Here is a 20,656-nt window from a genome sequence, read left to right on the forward strand (position 1 = left end):
CAGGAGAGGAAAAGAGCATCCTGCCGGTGTACTGCAGCTGTTGTGAGATTGCTGCCGTAACTGGGATCAGGGATGACTCGGAGCAGGTTTGAAAACAAGAGGGAAAGGGGATTGCTTAACTGGGGGGAGTTTTGATGAAGACAGTGGGAAAGGCAGATCTGTGATAAGAAGGTGGTTGTGGTTACAACAGAAGAACCAGACAGAAAATTCATCAGAGTAAAACCAGCAGCCTTCCCCTCCTTTTCCCCTTCAGGAGAAGGTGACATCAGTTTCCAGATCCGGTTGTTTTTGTCTGGCCAAACCTTTGCCTTGTGTTTGATGACTGGGTTTCCACATGTGTGGAAATCATTGTTACAGAGAGGTGGCTGAGATCTGGAGAGATGCTAGAGGAAAATGGAGACAGGATGGAAGAGAGGCTGAAAATGATACCTAAAATTTCAGAGAACGTCCCAGTATTTTTCCATCAGCTTCACAGACCCTTGAGTTAATAGTTACTTTCTGTGAATCCTGAATCCTTCAATTTTTACTTTGTAGCAACTTAATTATTTTCTTTCTCACTCTACCTGGATATGATGCTCTTCATTCCTTAATTTTGTTTCCTATGGAATACAACAGCAATAACACAATTAGATACAATTTGCAATAGGAAGCCAGCATGCAAACATTGAGCAGGAAAGGTTTCACATGCATGTGAGCATGTAAACTACCACTCAAGTCAAGTTAAACTGTGGAAAAYTCTAAAATAGATCGTTATTGAACATCTACTTCATGATCCACTGGATTCTTCTCAACAATGGAAATTTACTTCAACACATGGAAAAAGTATCTGTGTGAGTGGTGAAACTTTTGAACCGGTTGCCTAGAGAAGTTATGACATTTGTCTCCTGGAAGATTTTCAAAATCTGACTGGACAAAGTTCTGAGCAAACAAATGTAACATTAAGGTTAACCCTTTTTTAGAGGAAMTTTAGACCAGAGAAATTATCTCATTCTCCTCATACCAAAGTGTCTTTGAAATTACATCTTTCTATGATTGTGTGACTTCAGCTCCTGGTTACATTCAAGTATTTGCMCAAGATAGCTCCTTGCTAAGACATCAGCCCTACCTTAAGAAATGACACCCTTGTTTTTCAATTGCCTTTTAATGCTTTGCATAGCACAGCAAGCAAAGATACATTTCTTYTCCTCTTCATTAGTCTCTCCTCCATTTCGCCACTCATCATATAATTCAATTTMACTTTGCTGCAACTGGAGGCAAACATTGACTTCTAAAGTACATTCAGGAAGGTGCTTGGGCAGCAAGGAGAAGATCATATCTGAGAGCATAAGGTGCATGGGGGCAAACACAATTCCCAGCTGTGGAGAACTGCAGCTGAGATGGGAATGCTCAAGCAGGGTGACAGGAGTCATTGGAGAAGATCAATGACTGCAGCTTCCCAAATCCAACACCGCTCAACTTCTGGCCTGAAGGTGTGAGATTCTCTCCATCTTGGAGTATGGAAAGAGAAGATGAAGCTATGCTGGGTGGTTTTGTTGGAAATACAGAGGCAGGGAGGTGCTGGAGTTGGCAGGATGAGAAGCCAGAAAGACAGAAGGAAGATGAAAGTGTGGGGTAGTGTGTATTTGGGATTTTGCATAGGGAATGCAGAGTGTTATGTGTGTTTAGAGAAACATCATTATGTGAGCACATATGAAAGAAAGGAGGAAGGTGTGGGGAGCAGGAAAAAGCCCCAGCAGTGAGACAAGAATCAGAAAAAATGGACTCTSTTCCTTATCTACTCTCACATATCATAAGTTTACAGGGGTAGTTTCAGCATGACTGGGACAAAGCTGACATCTTTCTTCAAGCAAATGTCCCTGTTAGAAATTATTGTGAAAGAAACCTTAGACACTCTAGAGGCATACAAAAATCAGTTCTGGGACCTGCTTTTGTTTGTATATGTGTCTCTTTTATCAAGCAGAATTTAATGCAATAGCCTGTTARAAGCACATCTAGAGGGAACTGCTGGATGCCCCTTACTGTGTGTTTCTATGCCTCTCACTCACAACAGGGTGACTTTTGCACTGTAATTACTTTTTGTAAAAAAACTACTTGCAACTGAAGAGTCTAGTGTTGCTAAACCCAGGATTTTCCTAAGACATCCTCACATCCCAAAGTGCCTTAGCTTCCATTGGCTTGTGTTTGCATGTGCTTCAGAGAATATTTAATCAAGGACAGAACAGCCCCTCGTCTCTGTCCCTTGTAATTTAATGCAAGAATCCATCATTTTAACAGAAACTTTATTTGTGCACGGGGAAGGCTTTTCCTTTCATAACAGGGAGATCAGCAAAGGGGAGAAGCTGTCAAAGCTGATGGAAGGAAGAACCGCTTGCAGAGCTTCTTTCTGGGCTGATGGGTTTTTTTCTATTCAGCGTCTTCCTCCTTTCCCACCCATGGCTAAGGATAAAAACAGAGAAACAATTCTGAGAAAAATATAAAGCAAATTTGCACTACAGGAAAACATATAGACTRCACAAGCATTGGCTAAAAACATTCCCAGGTCAGAAATCAAARATATCTGTTATTACTTGAAAGACACTTTTTGAAATTAAGATCTTCAATCCTGTCTCCAATTCTCTTCCTAACCCCACAGGATCCTACTAACAAAATTAGCATCCWTAYTGATGCATTCAGCCATAGACCAGGSTCTCTCATAATTTGGTTTGCTTCATCTAGGTGTGCAGAGTGATGAGGAAGATTTCTGCTGTTCTCTGCTTTGAGCCAGTAAGTGCAGGCAGATTCCTCTGGTTTTGACCCAAGGAATTTCCTTTAAAGGAAAGAAAGCTAAGCTGTTCTAAAAGGCCACAAGAAGCAGACTAATGATTTCTGTCTGTCGGTCTGATGCCTCCATTCTTGTGTTTCACTGTTTTTTCCTGCTACACCTGCTTTGTATGTTCAAGTGTTGTGCTCTTGGCTTGATCCTGAATTCGTGATTGAAAAAGAATTGTTGAACTGTCACTGTGGTGCTGATGCAAAAATAATCTAAAAGTCCATTGGACTTTTTTTCCGGTCCCGTTGTTTTGGATTTGTCTCTGCTGTCCACTCATACTTTTGCAACTTTGTGGCATGGCTCTTTCCACTGACTCCCCAGCTTCTTCTTCCCACCAAGTTTAAAGAAACAAACAGCAAAAATATTGCTTCAAGTACAAAGCAGACACTTCTTTACTTACATCCCTTCATCTAGTAAATGTACAGCAAATGAGATGAAACATTGCTGACTTCTCAGAAGTCATCTGTTAATTCATCTGCATCCAGAGGACTCCTGCTTACAGATGGACTGGACAGTGGAAGTGGTCCCGCCTTTGGGAGTTCCACCTCCATGAGATCTGGCCTCCTGGGACATCATGTGGGAGCCCTTGGATCCACCAGARATCCCACTGCTGGTAAAACCCGATGAATGGGTTGTGCCTTTGGCACCTAGAACAGTTGGAAAGGAGGTGTTACTGATGAAAAAAGGAAGGAGCCTTACAGGACAAYCATGAGTTACTGTGTTTTTAAAAAATTCAAGGCTAGCAAATGTGTCGAAAGACAAGGTGACTGCTGATTACTTGATTTGTTGTGTCAGTATACTTCTTTTTAGCTGCCACTTTGGAGAAAGGACATTATCRGTGCTTTTGTGGATGTTTCCAGAACACAAAGAAAATCTTTGTCTCTGGCACAGACCAAATTTTATGAAGTTGGATCTCCAAAATAGCTTCAGCACAATTTGCCTCTGCTGAAACTGTGCTTTTCTGCAGAGATGCCTGAGGACCATGGAACAAACTTCTATAGAAACTAGTAATTATTGCACTTTCTGTTCCAGGTGATGAACATGTTCCTTTCACTTCACCTGCCCTCACATAAACCTGTAATAGATACCTGTAAAATTCAAGGASCACAAGTTATGGTAGCCAGTGGCCAATTTATATCTTCAGCTCAGTCTAAATAAGCCTCAAGCMAAACATTCCACTGCAAACTCTCCTTCTCCAGGGAGAGGAATAAAGCATCAGTGACGACAAATGTTAGTGATAATGCTTAAAGCATTCCTGGAGGATGCTCAAATATTTTGGTGATGAGCTTGTTATAACATCTTCTGTAAAGTGATCCTGAACAATACTCATGCCCCACTGCAGAATCAGCCGCTCCTTGGAGCGTGTTTGTTCTGGGGGGAGGAAGGGTTACAGTCTGAATGAAAAGGTTAAGAAGATGTGTTTGGAGAGATTTCAGTGAGCACCTGCGGAAATGAAATCAGACCGTTTTAGCTCTCAATCAGGCAAAGAATGTGTGGCAAGCTCTCCTGCTGCAGGGAGCCAAAGCTCACACCTGYCTTGGCAATGTTACAGAGCTAGCATTTTCCACATGGATAAAAACTCTTTTGGAGTATCTCCTGTCGGCGTGGCTAAGGTTTCCTTGAGTCATGCAGACTTCTCTTCACCAAAATGGTGGTTTTCATAAAACTCCATAGTTAACACAGAGTTTGCAATAATAAAACTAAGCATAGTTAAATGCTTATTTTGCTTCTGTTGCTTGTAAAAATTCTCAGGGCATTCTCAGAGGGATAGAAATCTTCAGTCTTTTAGTTTAGAACTGACAGCTTCATKCTCTCTCTCTTCAGGGCATGTCCTCTGAAGAGCTCCCCACTGGTTGTGAGTGTGCTGAGAGCTGCTGTRTCACCCTGGACTGTAACAGAAGGCAGCATGTGCAGCTGACTCTAACATAGGACTGGAGTGAGCAACTGGCATCTCCTGCATCCCAGGATTTCTGCTGCTGAGGCAGCATAGTGCCTGAGAGCAGCTCTCTTCTCTGCTTTTCACCCACTCTGTCCCCCTCCTCTCTCATATTCTGTCCCTTGGCTGCTACTCTCCCTYAAGCTCTTTCCTACTGAATATTCAATAAACACTGTGTTCCACAATCTGAACTCTCTGATCAAATCACACAAAGCAAAAATTAAAAAATGCCTCACAGGAGTCACATGCAGTATGTCTCTAAATGACCCTTAAGTCACTTATTCCCTCACAGTCTAGAGGGCCTCACTCTATGAATAATATTGGCAGCAATRTAAATCATACCTTAAAAAAAATCCAACTTATTTCCTCTCAGTCAAGCTTTACTCATTTTTTGCTATTAAAAGATGCCCTGAATCTGGACCTGGCCAGCTCACCTGGTCAACCACTCATTTTATGGCTGGAGGAGTCAGAAATCTCCTTCAGGATATTTCTACCTGCTTGCTATGGAACTGGTTCACCAATACGGCAGAGATGTCAATCTATAACCAGGCTGCTGGCTGGCATACTTTTGACACACAGGACACGTGGGTCTGATAYCCCAAAGGCAGAAAGGGTTTTGAAGCCTCTCTCCAAGGTCAGAGAGCTAATTACTGTGCTGCTGGKTAAGCAGGAGTGCATGGGGCACTCTGTTCTGGGCACTCACCTCTATTCAGAGGATGCCTGCTGAATCAGGTCACATAGGCAGCTCTGGCAGAGAGAATACCTTGTGCACAAATCCCACAGGATCTGGGGTTAAACAAGTGCCAAGCTGCTAAGAATCATCTGGTCAGGGGCTGCTCTGTGCRAGCAGCAGAACAGCAAGGACCTGCAGGGTAAGCTCATGTGAAAGGCAGGGTGCTTTGTTTTAGTACTCAGGGGCTCTCAAGGATGTGCATTCCCTCCATGAGTACATCTCCTCGACTGCAAGTAATTTCTCTCCTCTACGGAGTTTGCATTAGGTTTTAGGAGTTCTCCCTGTATGAGTAAAGAGCAAGGGAAACCTGACAATTTATACGAAATGTGGGTGCACAGATTATGTTCTTGCATAAGCGCATGATTGCTTATTGCTGCCATGAATCTTATTATTGATGACTCCTGGCAGAATGGAGAGACACCACAAACTTCAAATAAACACTGCACAAAACCTCAGGAGTACCACACGTGTTCATTCAGGCACAAGATGTACATACACAGAAACACCCTTAATAATACCCCACTCATAGCACACAGTTAAATAGGGGAATCTTTTTTCTTCAGTGCAATACAGGTATGTAGGAGAGAAGGAATTATTTCTCAAGCTTATTTTCAAGGAGAAAAAGTTGTCTGATCATGTATACTGAACCACAAAATACACACACACACACACACTCACACTCAGAATTGCTCATACCCATTCCCTGGAGAGTAGAAGTGGGGCCTCCAGAAGGCACTCCTCCCCCAGACGATCTTGCTTCACGGGACATCATGGATGAAGCAAGGGATCCYCCTGTGATCCCAGAGGAAGTGAAGCCAGCGTTGCGGACGTTCTGGTCGGACATCTTGCTTTCTCCTGGTGWGAATTCCAGGACTGCACTGAGAGGCTCAGTCCATCTTTTTATACACTGTCCAGCTGAGAGTGGAGAAACGAAACTGCTGCCATGATAAGGAAGAACAGAAACTGAAACTTATYCTCAGCCAGGAAATGAAACTGAACTTTGTCAATAGGACTTTTTATTGCTGTCGCCAAGCTGAAATTTAGGCAAACCAAGCCATTTCCTCTTCTGATACTAAAACAATTTAGTAGCACATGAGTCATTGTTTGGCAACTGACGTGGCTGAAAACTTTGCTTCTTCACTCTTTTGCATCTCACCCCATGGTACTGGATGGCACCTGTAGAAGATGATCCCTTGTTTTAAGAATTCATACAGCTCTGAGTAAAGACAAGAGACAAAAAGGCAGCAAAGTGCTGGCATGCAGACTCCAGCCTGAGTTGGTTATAGCACCCAGAGTCCAGATGTGGCACAGTTACCCCTCAAAACACCAGTTTACACAGAGCTGGAAATCAGAACCCAACTAACAATGGATAGTGGGAATTAATTTCTGATGAGGGGGCCTTGTGTTGGATGAGCAGATTGACATGGATGTTTTGTTCTTCCTCATGCAAATCCTGCTAAAGCAGAGCCTCTGTCTTTAATGAACAAGCCTTTGYAAATGGCACACACTCCTTTATCACAGCTTTTCTTAGCCAGTTGTTTAAATAAGGCTCATTAGAAATCCATGGACCTCCTCCCTCAGGTAAAGAATATCTGATTAGGTCACACCACCACAGGCTCTCAAAGAGGAAATATACAGAATAAAGCTTGAGTGTTTTCACAACAGTATAATACCTATATCTTGTACRTGGTGGGTTATGGAACAAAGGATATCAAGTCCACTCCTCTCTTTATATGTGTTATTTATCTGAACAGTGAAATATCTGCCCTGTGTACCCCCGAGCAGCAATGCTCTTTTAACTCTTTCCTTTCAGTCAACTTTTCTTTAATCCATATATATTAGTTTTGTTTARTTCTAGCATCAGTTACTTTCTTTAACCCCATAATTTCTCAGGTTTCCTCATTTATCATTTTGAATTACTTAATGTTACAGAATATCTAAAGTTGAGGCTTAAATGGAGGTAAAATTACTTGTAAGAATAGGACAACGAATGCTATAGGCCTTCTTCAAAGTCACAATAAGACCAAAAATGTAACTTTCTTTTTACATATTGCTACAGATTACAGGTAAAATCTTCTGGTGCTTTGTAAATACAATTTCTTCAATATTCCATACAGCCCATTAGGAAATGATTATACAGTCAAGCAAAGCCATGGAAAATGAAGTCTTTATAAGCTGCAGAGACTCTAYATGAGGTGACATTTTACTCCATCCTAAAACACAAATCATAACGAATACACACAAAGATGTTTAAATAAAAATAAATAAAACTAGATATGATAAAAGTTTATTTTAAAGACAAGTGCCTCAAGACAATTCAGATTGGCAGAGACATCAGAAAATGAGCAGGGAAAGAAGAAATTACTAGAATTACTAGATATCATAAAAATAAGATTAAGAAACTCAGTGTAAGAACGAAAGGGAAGGCACTGAAGGGATTCAAGGAAAGCCTCTGTTTATAAGTGTGCCAYGACCTGGTGAGGAAGGAGAGGGCTCTAAAACCCACCTTGTGGTTTCAGTGAGTCGGATGAGGGACATGATAGTAGGCATAGATGACACTGTACTGAAAACCAAGCTGAGTTTATTTACCTCTGTGCTTTTCTTACTGTAATGGCATGGCTGGTGTAAGTCATGGAGAAGTTCTGAAGGGAGTTGCTTTTACTTCCTTTTAGTTTTTTTATGAAAATTTGGGACAATCTTTAGTATGAAAGTGAATGAAACCAGGGTCAGTCTCTTGTATCYGTGTCAGGGATGGATCTGCCATTAGGTTTTAGCAGCCGTGGCCAATCTGCCCTGGTCCTTCAGTCCTTCCTGGAGAGCGCTGTCTGTGCACTTGTCTGCAGCTCCATCACAGCCACAGTCACTGATCCAGGCTGAGCTGCAGCCTTCCATCCTGGCCTAGCCTTGAACCTGCCTGGTTAGCAAGGACACACCTGCCCAGAAACCACAGGACCGTGATGGATCATGGCTACTACCATCAGACCTGATCATGATTGGTTGACTCATGTTTCTAGCTTGACCTTGGACTTGACTCTACAAAGTTGCCTGATGATTTGGACTCTTGGTTCAATCTGATTATSTGGATAAGCTGTGCTCACCTCCCTTGCTGGGACAGCACCTTGCTGTGYTCTGGCAGTGTGTGACATTGGCACCTTAGACTCCAATTCTGAAAGACTCAGTGTCACTGCTKGAGAGGGATTGGGAACAAGAACACAGCCCTTGAGCCTGCAGTTTCCAGTGGTCCTCTCTCTCCACTAATTCACCCAGAAAGATTTGTTTCTATGTGCTTCTCCTTTCACCCCACAGCTTAGTGTGAGACATTTCCCTAAACGGTTCCCTATTCTTTTTTTTTTTTTTTTTTTTTGCTTTCTTTTACTGGCATTTCTAGTTAGAAAGGGTGACTTCCAAGATGTTAGGCAAGTGTAGTTAGTGTTCAGCTGTGTTTTCAAGGAGACTGGCACAGAAGCAGTAAGGCAGTTGTAAGGTTTTGTGGGCTGTTTGCCAAAAATTCTAGCARTGTTAATTCAAGAGCCAAATGGATACAACTTCTAGTTAAAGTATGGAAGGAAAAAAGACCCACCCAACTAATTTTTATCACTGAACTTGACATTGTAACAATAAATTTGACCTGGGACGATATCTGGGTGAGTTATCTTCCCCATTCCAGAATCTAAAAATCTTAATGGAGATGTATGGTGTGAGCTGACCTGAAAAGCATCCAGTGGCACTTTCAAGCCTGAGAGAACAGAAAATCAAAGCCATGAATACCAAGAGCATGACTGCCCTTATTTTCAGTTTCATTACTATTTCAGTAGCTTTAGGTGCTGAAGCATTTAAACACAGAGCTAACAGTTTAACTCTGAGTTTCAGGTTCAAATGAAACCCTTAGGTGTCAAAAATCTACACTGTGTGCTCTTTGAAATGAATTGGAAAGCCAGAGGCTTGATTGGAAGTACTCAAAAAGTTTCAGTGGTGGGCATTCTCCTCTTCTTCAATTAAAAAGGAAAATAAAGGAAAGGAAAAAAGGAAAAAATATGCTAAGCTGAAAACATCAGACAAACCAATGCARCCAGATGTGCAGCTCCTCTATATTTTGCTTGGAAGGACCTTAATCACTTGTGTCTGGGGATGCAAATTGCTGTGTCTCTTTGCTATGTTTTCCTTGCCGTCCCCACTAGTGTGCCACTTAGAGATATTTACCTCATAGTGAAGCTGGGCAGCTGATCACAGACATTAATCTCTGCTTTCGGTTGYCACCTTTTTTATCTCAATAACACGTTCATTGAAGTCACTTTTTCATAAACATTTTCCCATAAACCTCTGTTTCAAAAGAGATTATTAAAATAGCTTTTAAACAATTAGTCCTTTGAAGGGTCTAATTGAAGGAAATAAACCTGTAGAGAATCTGACTGAACCAAAGATCTTCAGCATCCAAGATTATCTATCTGTCACCCTCTGACCTATTTCCTTTACACTACTTTTTAATTTTTGTAGCAATTATAGTGTATATGGATAATACCTATTAGCATATTTATGGTCATTGCTTCATATTTATTGTCTGCACAACTCATTAATCTTCATCTAGTGTGTGAGGCTGACAGCTCAATCTATTTTGCAATCTCTGGGCAGCAGCCATATCCAAAAAGCTTTTGTTTCCCTGTAAATAAACTGTGTTCAGGACCAGAGGACAATGGTACATCATGCAGTGATTGACATAAGCCACGGCTGCTAATCAAAAGTAGATTTTATTACCAGCTGAGTCAAGTGCATTCTGGGGCCATTGTTCTAGTGCTGTCAGGGCAAGAGCATACGTAGTCAGTCACCTTCTCAAGATGGGTTGATTGTTCTCCAAGATTAGACAGAGTTGCCTTATTATCCATCCCAGACAACAAGGCATCTCACCCAAACAGACGCCTTTACAGAAACTGCCTGTACATTGAATTGATTTGAATTGCTAATGCATAATCTGTCCAGCACAGATGTGCAATGAATATTTGGATGTTGTTTTGCATGTCAGTTGAGAAGACTGAATGATGAGGTGATGATCGTTCAGTGATGGGTACTGGACATTTGCCAACAATTGAGTTTGAGCACTTTCCCTGACAGTAATCAGATCAGCTTCCAAAACGTCTTTTCTTCAATTCACTGACAATTTATGTTAGAAGATAATGCAACTCTCTCACAGTTAACACAGTTGGCAGCAATTTGCATTTTTTTCGTATAATTAAATTTTTCATTTCACCCAAGAAGAAATACATACAAGCCGTCTATAACTGATACTCAAGACATTTCCAAAGTAACTCCTCTTGAACAAGAGGCCATCTAGATAAGCCAAAAATGGCAAAATTCCCCATAATACATGTTGCATTAGTTTTATTAGTTATAAAGGCACATTTGCTGGGAAAAAATAAGAGCCTTTATATCAAACCGTATTAGGTAAGGTCCCCCAAAAAAACAGTTAATGAGTAGCATTTAGTATATGACCACCATCACGTTTAGGATGGGTCAGCAAACACAATTACTTGATTTAAAAAATTTCAGTGTCTGTGAGGACTGACATAGTGTAAAATAAGAACAGAAATGAACCCCAAAAGACTGATATTATGATATCATGGGACTGATRCGAGCTCACACAGTGACATAATATRATGYATGTGAGTGYGGAAGAGGTCTTTATGTAGTCGTAATCATAGAATCCCATAAAAATTSAGGTTGGAAGGAAGCTCTGGAGATCATCCAGTCCAACCAGGGAATTACCCTGTTACTTGCTCAGAGACACATTTGACTGAGTTTTAAGTATCTTCACTAGTGGTGATTCCACGTCTCTGTGAAACTTGGTCCATTATTTGACTACCTCTACAGTGATTTTYTCCTGTATATCTAGTCAGAATTCTGCATATTATGGCTCATGTCCTTTATCTGCGCACCTGTGAGGAGATTCTCCATCTTCTTCATATCCTCCATTACTTCAAATCCAAAGAGCACAGCTTAAACTGTACCATTATGACATAAGTAGCTCAAAAACTATTGATGGCTTAGAAAATCAGAGGCTTGCAGGGACARCTCTCTGAAACCTAAGAAATTTTGCCTTCTAAGTTTATTTAGGTGCTGAATCTTAATTAAAAAAAAAACCCTTTCTTCAGAAATAAATAATAATGCTTCTCAAGAACTTCTAGAGCTCTTTTTAGRATATATATGAATTATTGCATGGTTTTTATCTGTCTTTCAAAGGTAGAGATGAGTACCCATGAGTGTGTAACAGAGGGAAGAATCACCTCTTTTAACTTGCTTGTCTTTCTACTAGTCCAATTTATTATAGCTGGGAAAAGACTGGGAAGTGATTGACCAAGAAGTTTTATAGACTAGGTCAGAAAGATGTTTACAGCTAAGTCATATCATATTTTCATATGTCATCCTTTTTCAGGATTAGGSTATGTGTGTCTCATTTAGATTTTTATTATAATTTTCATCTGTCAAAAGCAAGACACCATCATCCCTGCATTACAGATGAAGCAAACCACAAAGTTGCACTGAGGGATTTTTGGGGAAATAAAATTATAGTTTTGGAAGTTTTGATTTTGTGTGCTATAAGAAAAGAGAACTATAGACATGTAACATCTATATGCATTGCATACTCACATCAACTGAAATTCCACAGAATTTCCAGCTAGAAATCCAGAAAAAGGCCTTTGAATGAATAGACTGAGAAGACTAAGTCTAGACCCTCAATGGAGTTAGTTGGCAAAAATCTTAATAATGCCTGCTTCACACATCCAAATCCCAGCCTGTGGTCCTCAGAGCTCCCTTGACTGGACTGTACCCCACAGTGGCACCTCTGCTTTTGACCTTAATATTATGTTGGAGAGCACAGTCACTCCCAATGTTGCAGTTTGTGTCGGGACTCTACTCCATAGTCCAAATATATGAAATGAGATCCTGCTCAAAAGAGACTCTGAAAAAGAGGGAGTAGTCCTGCTTTGAAAGCTCGAGCTCAGAGGCTCGGCCCTTCAAGAGCAGCACCATAGGAACCAGAAGCAGAAGCACCATTCAGACATGGAGTCATGTCCCATTTGTTCTCTGTCTTCAAGGAAGTCTTCGGTATTACATTGGGCTTCTGACTGATTCTTTAATTTCCTATCCTGACCTGCCACATGCCCTTGAAAGACTGAAATGGAAGCCTCAGCATCATTCTCAAGGCTGTAAGAAATACATTGACAACAAAAATAAAATGTGAAGCAATAGAAATCATGATCAAAGTACTGTTATTAACAACACTGAGTTCTTGCTGCTATTCAAATGTAACCACAATTGCTGCCTTAATAAAGTCATTTCAGAACACAAAATCTGCAAACATGAAGTATTTATGAGTATGGGAAGATTTTCTAGTTCAGAAATGCCACGTGGATATGCTGTGTGTGCTCYAGGGAAAGTGCTGAGCAGTTCAGAATGGCTCAGGAACCTCAGGGCAGCTGCTTCCTCAGCCAAAGAACGTGATCCAGCAGATCCTAGGGCAGGCCTGGTGGGTTTAGTCCACACAGACACAGCTGGCAGAGGAAAAAGGAGGAAGAGGAGTCTGTGGTGTCCATCATCTATAGTCTGAGCCAGAGGACATGAGWTCTGTGATGGTATCAGCCACATGACTTGTCAGGTCTCTTCCTCATCTCCCAGACTGCAGCTTCTGCATCCAAGGAGCACCCTCCAATCATGGGAGTCTGTGGTCAGCATTGCAGGGTCCAAGGAACCAAAACATAGTCCTGTTTTCAGAAATGAAAGGGCAAGTCTTGACAGAAGACAAAGTTGAGCAGAGAGAGCTTAAAATATATGGACTTCTCCTTGCCTGTAAATTGAGGGGAATATTATTTTCCTGTTTCCAGGAAATTCCCGGGGCCATATATATTATGCTACTGAGGCATTACATTAATAAGCATAGTAYAAGATTTAATATAGACAAAGAGGTTTCAAATGCTTATACAAATGAGTACCAAATGAGAAAGCATAAGCGCTGAAAATGCATTTATGGGTTCTTTGAAAAGCAGTTATTGACAAAGTGGCCAATGCATTGTAGGGGCAAGGGGCCTGAAGGGCAGATGATATTATTTACTTCTCAGTTCCAGCTGCAGGATGCATGGACAGGCTACAGACCGTGCTTAAAAGGACTGAGAGGCTTCCTTGGAAGATAAATAAGAGTGGCAGCTTCTTTTAGAGCCTTGTAGTCCTTAACAGCCTTTTTCGACTGAGAGAAACCTCATATTTTGCATTTCTTGGAAGGTTTTTGCATCGGAAGGATGTTTGGATTTGTCATTAATGTTTTCTGGTTTGAGAAGGGAAGCTTCATGTTTATATGACACTGTTACTCTGAGCACCATCTGATCAGRGTTGATGAGTTTACTGGCTGTCATTGCTACAAATGAATGTAATACAGCATCTGAGATACTGTAAAGGGTAAAGCAGCATGAGTAAGGACGGAGTAGAGTGAGAAAAGCTCACAGTGAAAGCCCTGTCTGGAAAGAAAACAGAGCACATCCTCTTGGCATCCATACCTAAGCACGGGAAGTGTAAGAAAGCAATCAGCACTACTCAACATGTATTTGCCAAGGGCATGTTGTCTGCAGCCAACCTGACTGCTCCCTGTGTCAAAATGCCTCATATCCCAAGTGCCATGGAAGCTTTTGTAACAGAAAGGAAATAAAACTTGTCAAAAAACCTGCCAGCTGTTTGTAAAGAAGTTTGCAACTGTAAATAAAAGCAAAAACTTCTTAATCTCGACAGTATTTAGGGAAACATGTCTGCCCATGGATAAATGCCTTGAAGCAATAGTGTCTGCAGCAATTAGGTAACTTGCATCATAACAGAGATGCCTGTAAGCTGAAAAACACCCATTTCTGAAAACACGATGCAAGCCTTACAGAAAGGTTCATCAGACAGACCTAAATCCTTGTGGCTATCTCTTAAATGGGAAAAYGCTTCCCTATTTATAATGTTAAAGCTGCTGGGCAAGACTCAGTGAAAGACTTAAATTAAATGTCAAATCATGAGGTRCTAACAATAAATAATGAAGAGATTTCTGTTGCTCGTGGTGGCTGCAGATAAGACACTGGATAAACTATTTACTGCTGGTAAATCGAACAGTCCCAGATAGATCATTCTGTCCTAGATGGATTGTCTATGTGTTTTGTTACTTGGATGAGTGAGCAGGCTGCTGTGAGCCTGTACTGCCCACATCTCAGGGATTTTATGGTCCCAGGCTTTGTCTGTATTKTAAAGTAGCTGAGAGTGTGCCAAAATTTCGAGAGCAATCCTTTCTCCTCTCTTCTCCTTACGCATAGAGACCCACAGAGTGCACTCATTATGAATAGAGACCACACAGTGCACTCGTCTCCCCTACTTGACCGAACCATGCGATGATGAGAGGGGTCAAGGAAGTCACCCTGTGGTGTGGTTCATCTCTATGCATCAGGTAGAAATTGTTCTGGAAAAAAAATAGGTTGTAGGACCTGATCGGTTGCAAGAGATCACATWTYCCCAGTGCAGGCTTAGCATGYGACTGTAAGGGGGAAGAAGCTGAACATTTGCCCTTGTTTGCACTTTGACACCATGATCAAAGCTTTTTAGGTCAGTGATACCTAAATYTATCTCTTTCTTACCATTATCTTTCCTTTGTGCCAAGGTCCACACTTGTTGGTTTGTTCTATTAAGACACTGGTGTGCCATTAGAACATTGAGGTTGCTCCTTGGGCCCAGAGAACCTGCAGAGAACCCCCAGTCCTGATGACAGAGAACTGAGTAACTCTTTATTCCCCGCAGCAGAATGATATTTAGAAAGGTGTCTCTATGGAAAAGACATGAAAAGTTCCGTTTAAATATCAGCAGCTATTCTAAGTAAATGAGAGAATTGGACATGCTCACAGAGTGCCAATGAAGCTGCTGAGAGGAGTTAGTGCCATCGGGAAAAAAAGTAGAATAAATGTGTAGTATTTGCTGGCTCTTCTTTGGTACAGAGGAATAGGACTTGAAATCTTATTTGTTCCACAAGATTTTGACACTTGTCAGYTCCTGCCATGGTTATGTCACAACTCATGTGAAAGTGAGTTTCATCAGCTTAAATGAGATGTTGTCTGAAAGTCTATGGATAACTTTCTGGCTGTAGGCCCACCTCCATCCATTTCTTCTGCTCTTTTCTTCTGTAGGGGTTGAAATATTCTTTGCAATTAGCAAAGGGAGTCTGTTACTGAAGGAATACAAAAACATTGCAGAGGGGAAAAACTGTTTTTATCCTTCTTGTCCCTGTCCACCAAGACCAGCACCCAGCACAGTATAATGGTGAGTTTCAATATTTTGGAGAGGTGAGAGTTTCAAATGTGAACTTAGTTACTYTGCTCACCTTGTAATGGCTTGGACGTGAGTGCGGTGTAGCCTTTCATTTTGCAAGCACCTTGAGAATCAATTGCTTGGCCTTTTATATATCAATTTTTACCAGCACAGTTCTAAGGTGAACTTTGAGGCCAGAATAASTATGGTGGAGGAAACCTGTAGAGTCCTATGGAAACACATGAAACTTACTGTGGAAATCTATCAGACCCAGATCCTGCCTTAGTTTTGTGTATTTTATGCTTTTAAGGGTTTTTTAACTTGCTGAAACTACAGCCTTTGTTATTTGTTTTAATCAACTTTCTATTTCCATTGTAAATGACCTTGCTCTTTGCCTGAGTGAGAGAATCTGATATAAAAGGGTCCTTAAAGGACAAATGTGAAAACTAGATGAATCCTGCAGGCAACAGAGAGGAGGTTTGAATTAAGTTGTGAAAGGAGGTGATTKTCCTTYYTRTTTATSATCTGCTTATTTTTCAGAGGAGTTTCCTTGTAATTTCCACTGTARTATTGCAGTGACTGGGTGCTGACCTTTGAACACCAGGGATCTTTTTTTCCAAATTCATACCATGGTCATTGGAAAAGGTCTCACAGAATAGAGAATATTGTAGATTTAATCTTTCTTTCACTCTTCTGYAGGGCTTTCACATGCTCATAAGAGAATAGCATCTCAATGCCACATACAATTACACGAAGCATTAATCACAACAGGCAGCAACTYATGCTCTTTTCTTCTTGCACRTGGTGACCACAAAGGCCATTCTAGKATGAAAYAGAGAWGAGAAGAACAGATTCCTGRGTSTTTTGTATTAGGAAGGTGTCTCTTGTATCATRATAGCAAAGAGGTGAAGAGATTGAGGAAACGAAACCCGACATGAGGACAGGGAGTGCAAGAGACAGCAAACGCAAGGTATCGATGCCAATATAACCATTCCTTATCACAGCCTGCCTCTGGACTTGAAGTGTGGCTGCTCTCAGCACAGAGACAGCTTGGTTTAGAGAATTTTGTCCTCTCTTTTCCACCAATCTTCTGCAAGTCCAAAGCAAGTACAAAGTTGTTCACACATAAAAAAGGATTAAATGGCTGGCAACCCAAAGTGATGATACATCAGATTCTAGTTGAAGATATGGAGGCTATTACTGTATCAGCTGGGTTGATAAGAAGATCTTCTACTATATATTTTCTTAAATCAGAATATATTTATCTACTTGGAATTCAGGTCAAAGAGGCTGTGCCTTCTTCCAGTTCATTAAAATAAACCATGTATACACACGTGTATATAGATTTTGATTCATAACACTATGAAGAAAGTTATATATAATTTCTTACATATCACAGTGTTATTACTGCAAATTAGTTCTTTAACAAATGTATGTTGTTAGGACTTATTTAATGTCTGAGAAAAATGCCTTTCAGGAGACTGTTTCAAGGTTGAGGCCACCTTCTGTGGAGAAAACACATTTCTTTCTGAAAATCCTGCCTTTGTTAYGAATGCCTGTGTAAGTCCTGGTTTCTCCTGGCTCTTGATTTGAAGAAGAACCTGGCACAGAGTGTTTTATTTCAGGCCTTTGTGTATCTTTGTAATACTTTTTATTAGCCATTTATTTAAATATTTTTCTGACTGCTTTGTGCTCTAGTGGATCTGCTTCTTCAAAATGGATCTTCCTTTGAAAGTTGTTGCTCTTCTGCATGCAGTGGTCTCAGGATTCACTTTCTCTCAATCTTTTATTAGAACTGGCAGAACAATGGAAACATGGAAACTGCAAGGAGTATATATAATATAGTATTTAGTCCTTTAGTATATAAAATGTCTCCTTTGCTCAACTAGAGATTTTTGCTTTAAGTTACTTTTGGAGCAAATATTCATGCATGGAACCAAATAAAATCAAGGAAACTTCTGAAAGTGTAGGTATCAGGTTCTTTGCACTCTGAAGGAAGATATGTTTATGCTTACTAATTCCTATCAGCTACTACACTGTTARATTAATGGCAAATGYCCTTACTCACTGYAGAGAAYATTCMAAAATTAATTYTAATTAATATCTGCTTCAGCCTCTAGAAATGTAGTCTCACTARCAACCCCATAACCCCCAAGTTCTAGGAACTGATTTCCCCTTAAGAATATATAGGTAGTAAGTAAATTTACTGTGAGCATTTTTATCCTCATGGAGGACAGCCTGGACTGGACCTCTCTCACTCAAAAGTTCTCCACAGTGGGTTCATGTATCCACAAAATACTTTGAGACTTGGGCAACCCAGATTATTTATGAAGCGTAATAGGAATGCAAGATGGAGAATTTTACCCTCTCACCTATGATGAACTTTCATGTAGCTTTAGTGATTAAAAATTCATAGATGAAGATTTTATTCACAGTAAAACACACATTGGTATCTTAAATTAAAAGTGCCAATTTCTTGCTTTGCATTCCCACTAAAGTGTTAGAATACTTCTATGCAGAAAATTAGATACTGCTGGAATAGGTAATTGAACATCCTCTCCTTTAAGTATTAATAAATCAGGTACTGGGTGAATGGAACATCCCGTCTCAGTAGAATTCTCTTGGTATAGTGCTTTTTATGTCAATGCATACACTTTTCCTGGGACAGAAACAGTTTCAGGAAGAGAGTTGTCTATTTTCATGTCCTCCAAGCACACTGTGTGTCCTCTTGATTCATTTTTCCATGGCTTGGGATACTTGGATATAGAGAGGTTCTTCCTAAGAACAGAAGAGGTCTAGATATGGATCAAGAGTCAGATTAGATTTACACTCTGTTTTCAGCAGAATCTATTTGAAAGCAAATCCTTGTGTCTAGTACTATATATGTGTTATCTAGTATAGTTTCTAGCTCCTAATCACCAATTATTGATGGATTTTCTAAACAATTACTGTACTTGGACCATCACTTTTGCTGTTTGCATTTCACACTCCACATTGAGCTAAGCTGTGMTGGTTTATTTGTATCGTTTTTATTAAACCAATAAAACCAACAGCTACACAGGCAGTTCTTTCACCCAGCTTTACAGTCCCTTGCCTGGAGCAAAGGCTACTTTGTGATTTCCTCTCTGATAATTTCACAGCTGGACAACAGCTATGCTCAGTAATTCACTCATCTCCAGGCCTGCCCTGCTCACCTTGCCTGGATGCTGTGGGATGCCCAGTTCATGGCACACAGACCCTGGCTCCCTGGCACTCTATCCTGACCAAACCGTCCTTCCTGCTCCCTGGCACTCTATCCTGATTGAATCCAGACAGTTGTGAGAGGTCAGAGAAAGGTTTGGTGGGAGAGAGAAACTAAGATAGCTGGGGATGGAGATYGTCCTGGATTTTTCCCTTATKTGAATGCTGTTTCCTTTGTCAGCAYCAACAYGGTTTCATTATCCCTGACCACTTCATTCAGGGGCTGCATATTCGACACTGYTCCTGTAGGAACTCTGCTCAGACCTCTCTCACCATGGTGGGGCATCAAATGCCCTGCCAGACTCCAGTCACTAGGTCCCACTGAGCTGTCCTTTGCTATSTTAAGCTTCTTGGCTTTCACTTTGTTAAGAAAAGGGGTTTTATAAAGGGGGATGAAGGGGTAAATGTTCTGTCTCATGTGCCAGGTGCCAAAAGAGAAGTGCCAATGACACACACATTCCAGCTTCCATTGTTCTCTGTCCTCTTGTGGTCCTGTGTTCCTAGAGAAGGTGATGGTCAGGATCTCTTCCTGCAGTCAATCGTTGTGAGGTTTGTTTGTTACTACACACAGCACCTTGCTCAGCTGTAGGTTTGCTTTCAGGACTAATCCTGTGCCAGGCTGAAGATTTAAAAGAGTCAATCAGACAAGATTTTTGTCTTTCACAAAGCTTGCTATAGAGTGCAGGAGKTCTGTGCATAATTGTGAGGGGAAAAGTTCATTTAGTCAAAATATGGTATGCACCTGTAAAGTAGGTTTTTTGAAGACTAATTTCCCAGAGACTAATTATTTTACATATGGGCTTTTAAACTTAGAAATTGTTGCTCTCTTTCTTCATGTGAAACCACTTCAAATGATTTCTATTTTCATTTTGTCAGTCATTATACTTTTCTCTCTTTCAGTGCACAGAAATTGGAGTCATAAAGATYCTGTAATGTTAATAGATCTGTCTCAAAGTTCATGAGGTCAAACTTGTTGGTCTTCTCATATGAACAGTGCAAAAATCTGATATCAACTCAGTTAATCTTGGGCATAGAATAATGGGCACTAAAGAACTGCTCACCCATAAATCAATAGAGACTAACTCCTAATTTATTTCCTTTTGGGTCACATATTCTACTTTCACCATAAAAGCAAAGATAACTATAATTAAAATGTCTTTCCTTCYCTACTGTTTGTGTTAACATTCATGCTATTGAATATACCCCTTCCTTAATACTATATTTTTTTCAGTATTCTACAGTTATTGTTTTGTTAAAAATACCCTTGTGATATTAACKGTATAATAAATTACAATTCAAAATAAAATATCAGACATTTCATCCATGAGAGAGAATAAAGCAATAATAAAAGATAATAAAGCTTACCAATATGATAATGTAGCAAGAGGTTTTTATAGACTCCATGTAAATGTTAAAATCTATAAATTTTTTATATTGTGTAAAATTGTAAAAAATAGCAATGAGGGGGGAGGGGAAGACAAAAGCACAGCAGTTGGCTTAATAATGAAATTTTYAGATTTCTTTATAGAATCTGAAAAAGAGTGTATAAAAATATGCATACTAAATTGTTTGTGGCCTATCTTATTGACTAGAGATATTAAAGGTAAATTGAAGAAGGAAAACTCTGTCT

General features: G+C 40.3%; 1 protein-coding gene across 1 annotated transcript; it reads right to left on the reverse strand.

The window, feature by feature from the left end:
- Window positions 1–2,229: 2,229 nt before the first annotated feature.
- LOC130574844 (interferon alpha-inducible protein 6-like) lies at window positions 2,230–6,379 on the reverse strand. The gene is made up of 3 exons (XM_057368309.1): window positions 6,175–6,379; window positions 3,310–3,456; window positions 2,230–2,436 (listed from the first exon to the last, which is right to left on the reverse strand). The coding sequence occupies exons 1-3, from the start codon at window positions 6,320–6,322 to the stop codon at window positions 2,408–2,410; spliced, it is 324 nt and encodes a 107-aa protein (XP_057224292.1). The 5' UTR covers window positions 6,323–6,379; the 3' UTR covers window positions 2,230–2,407.
- Between the last annotated feature and the right edge of the window lie 14,277 nt (window positions 6,380–20,656).

Source organism: Malurus melanocephalus, unplaced genomic scaffold (assembly GCF_030028575.1).
Source record: "Malurus melanocephalus ecotype Western Australia unplaced genomic scaffold, MMel_1.1 scaffold_90, whole genome shotgun sequence".
Taxonomy (NCBI): Eukaryota; Metazoa; Chordata; class Aves; order Passeriformes; family Maluridae; genus Malurus; species Malurus melanocephalus.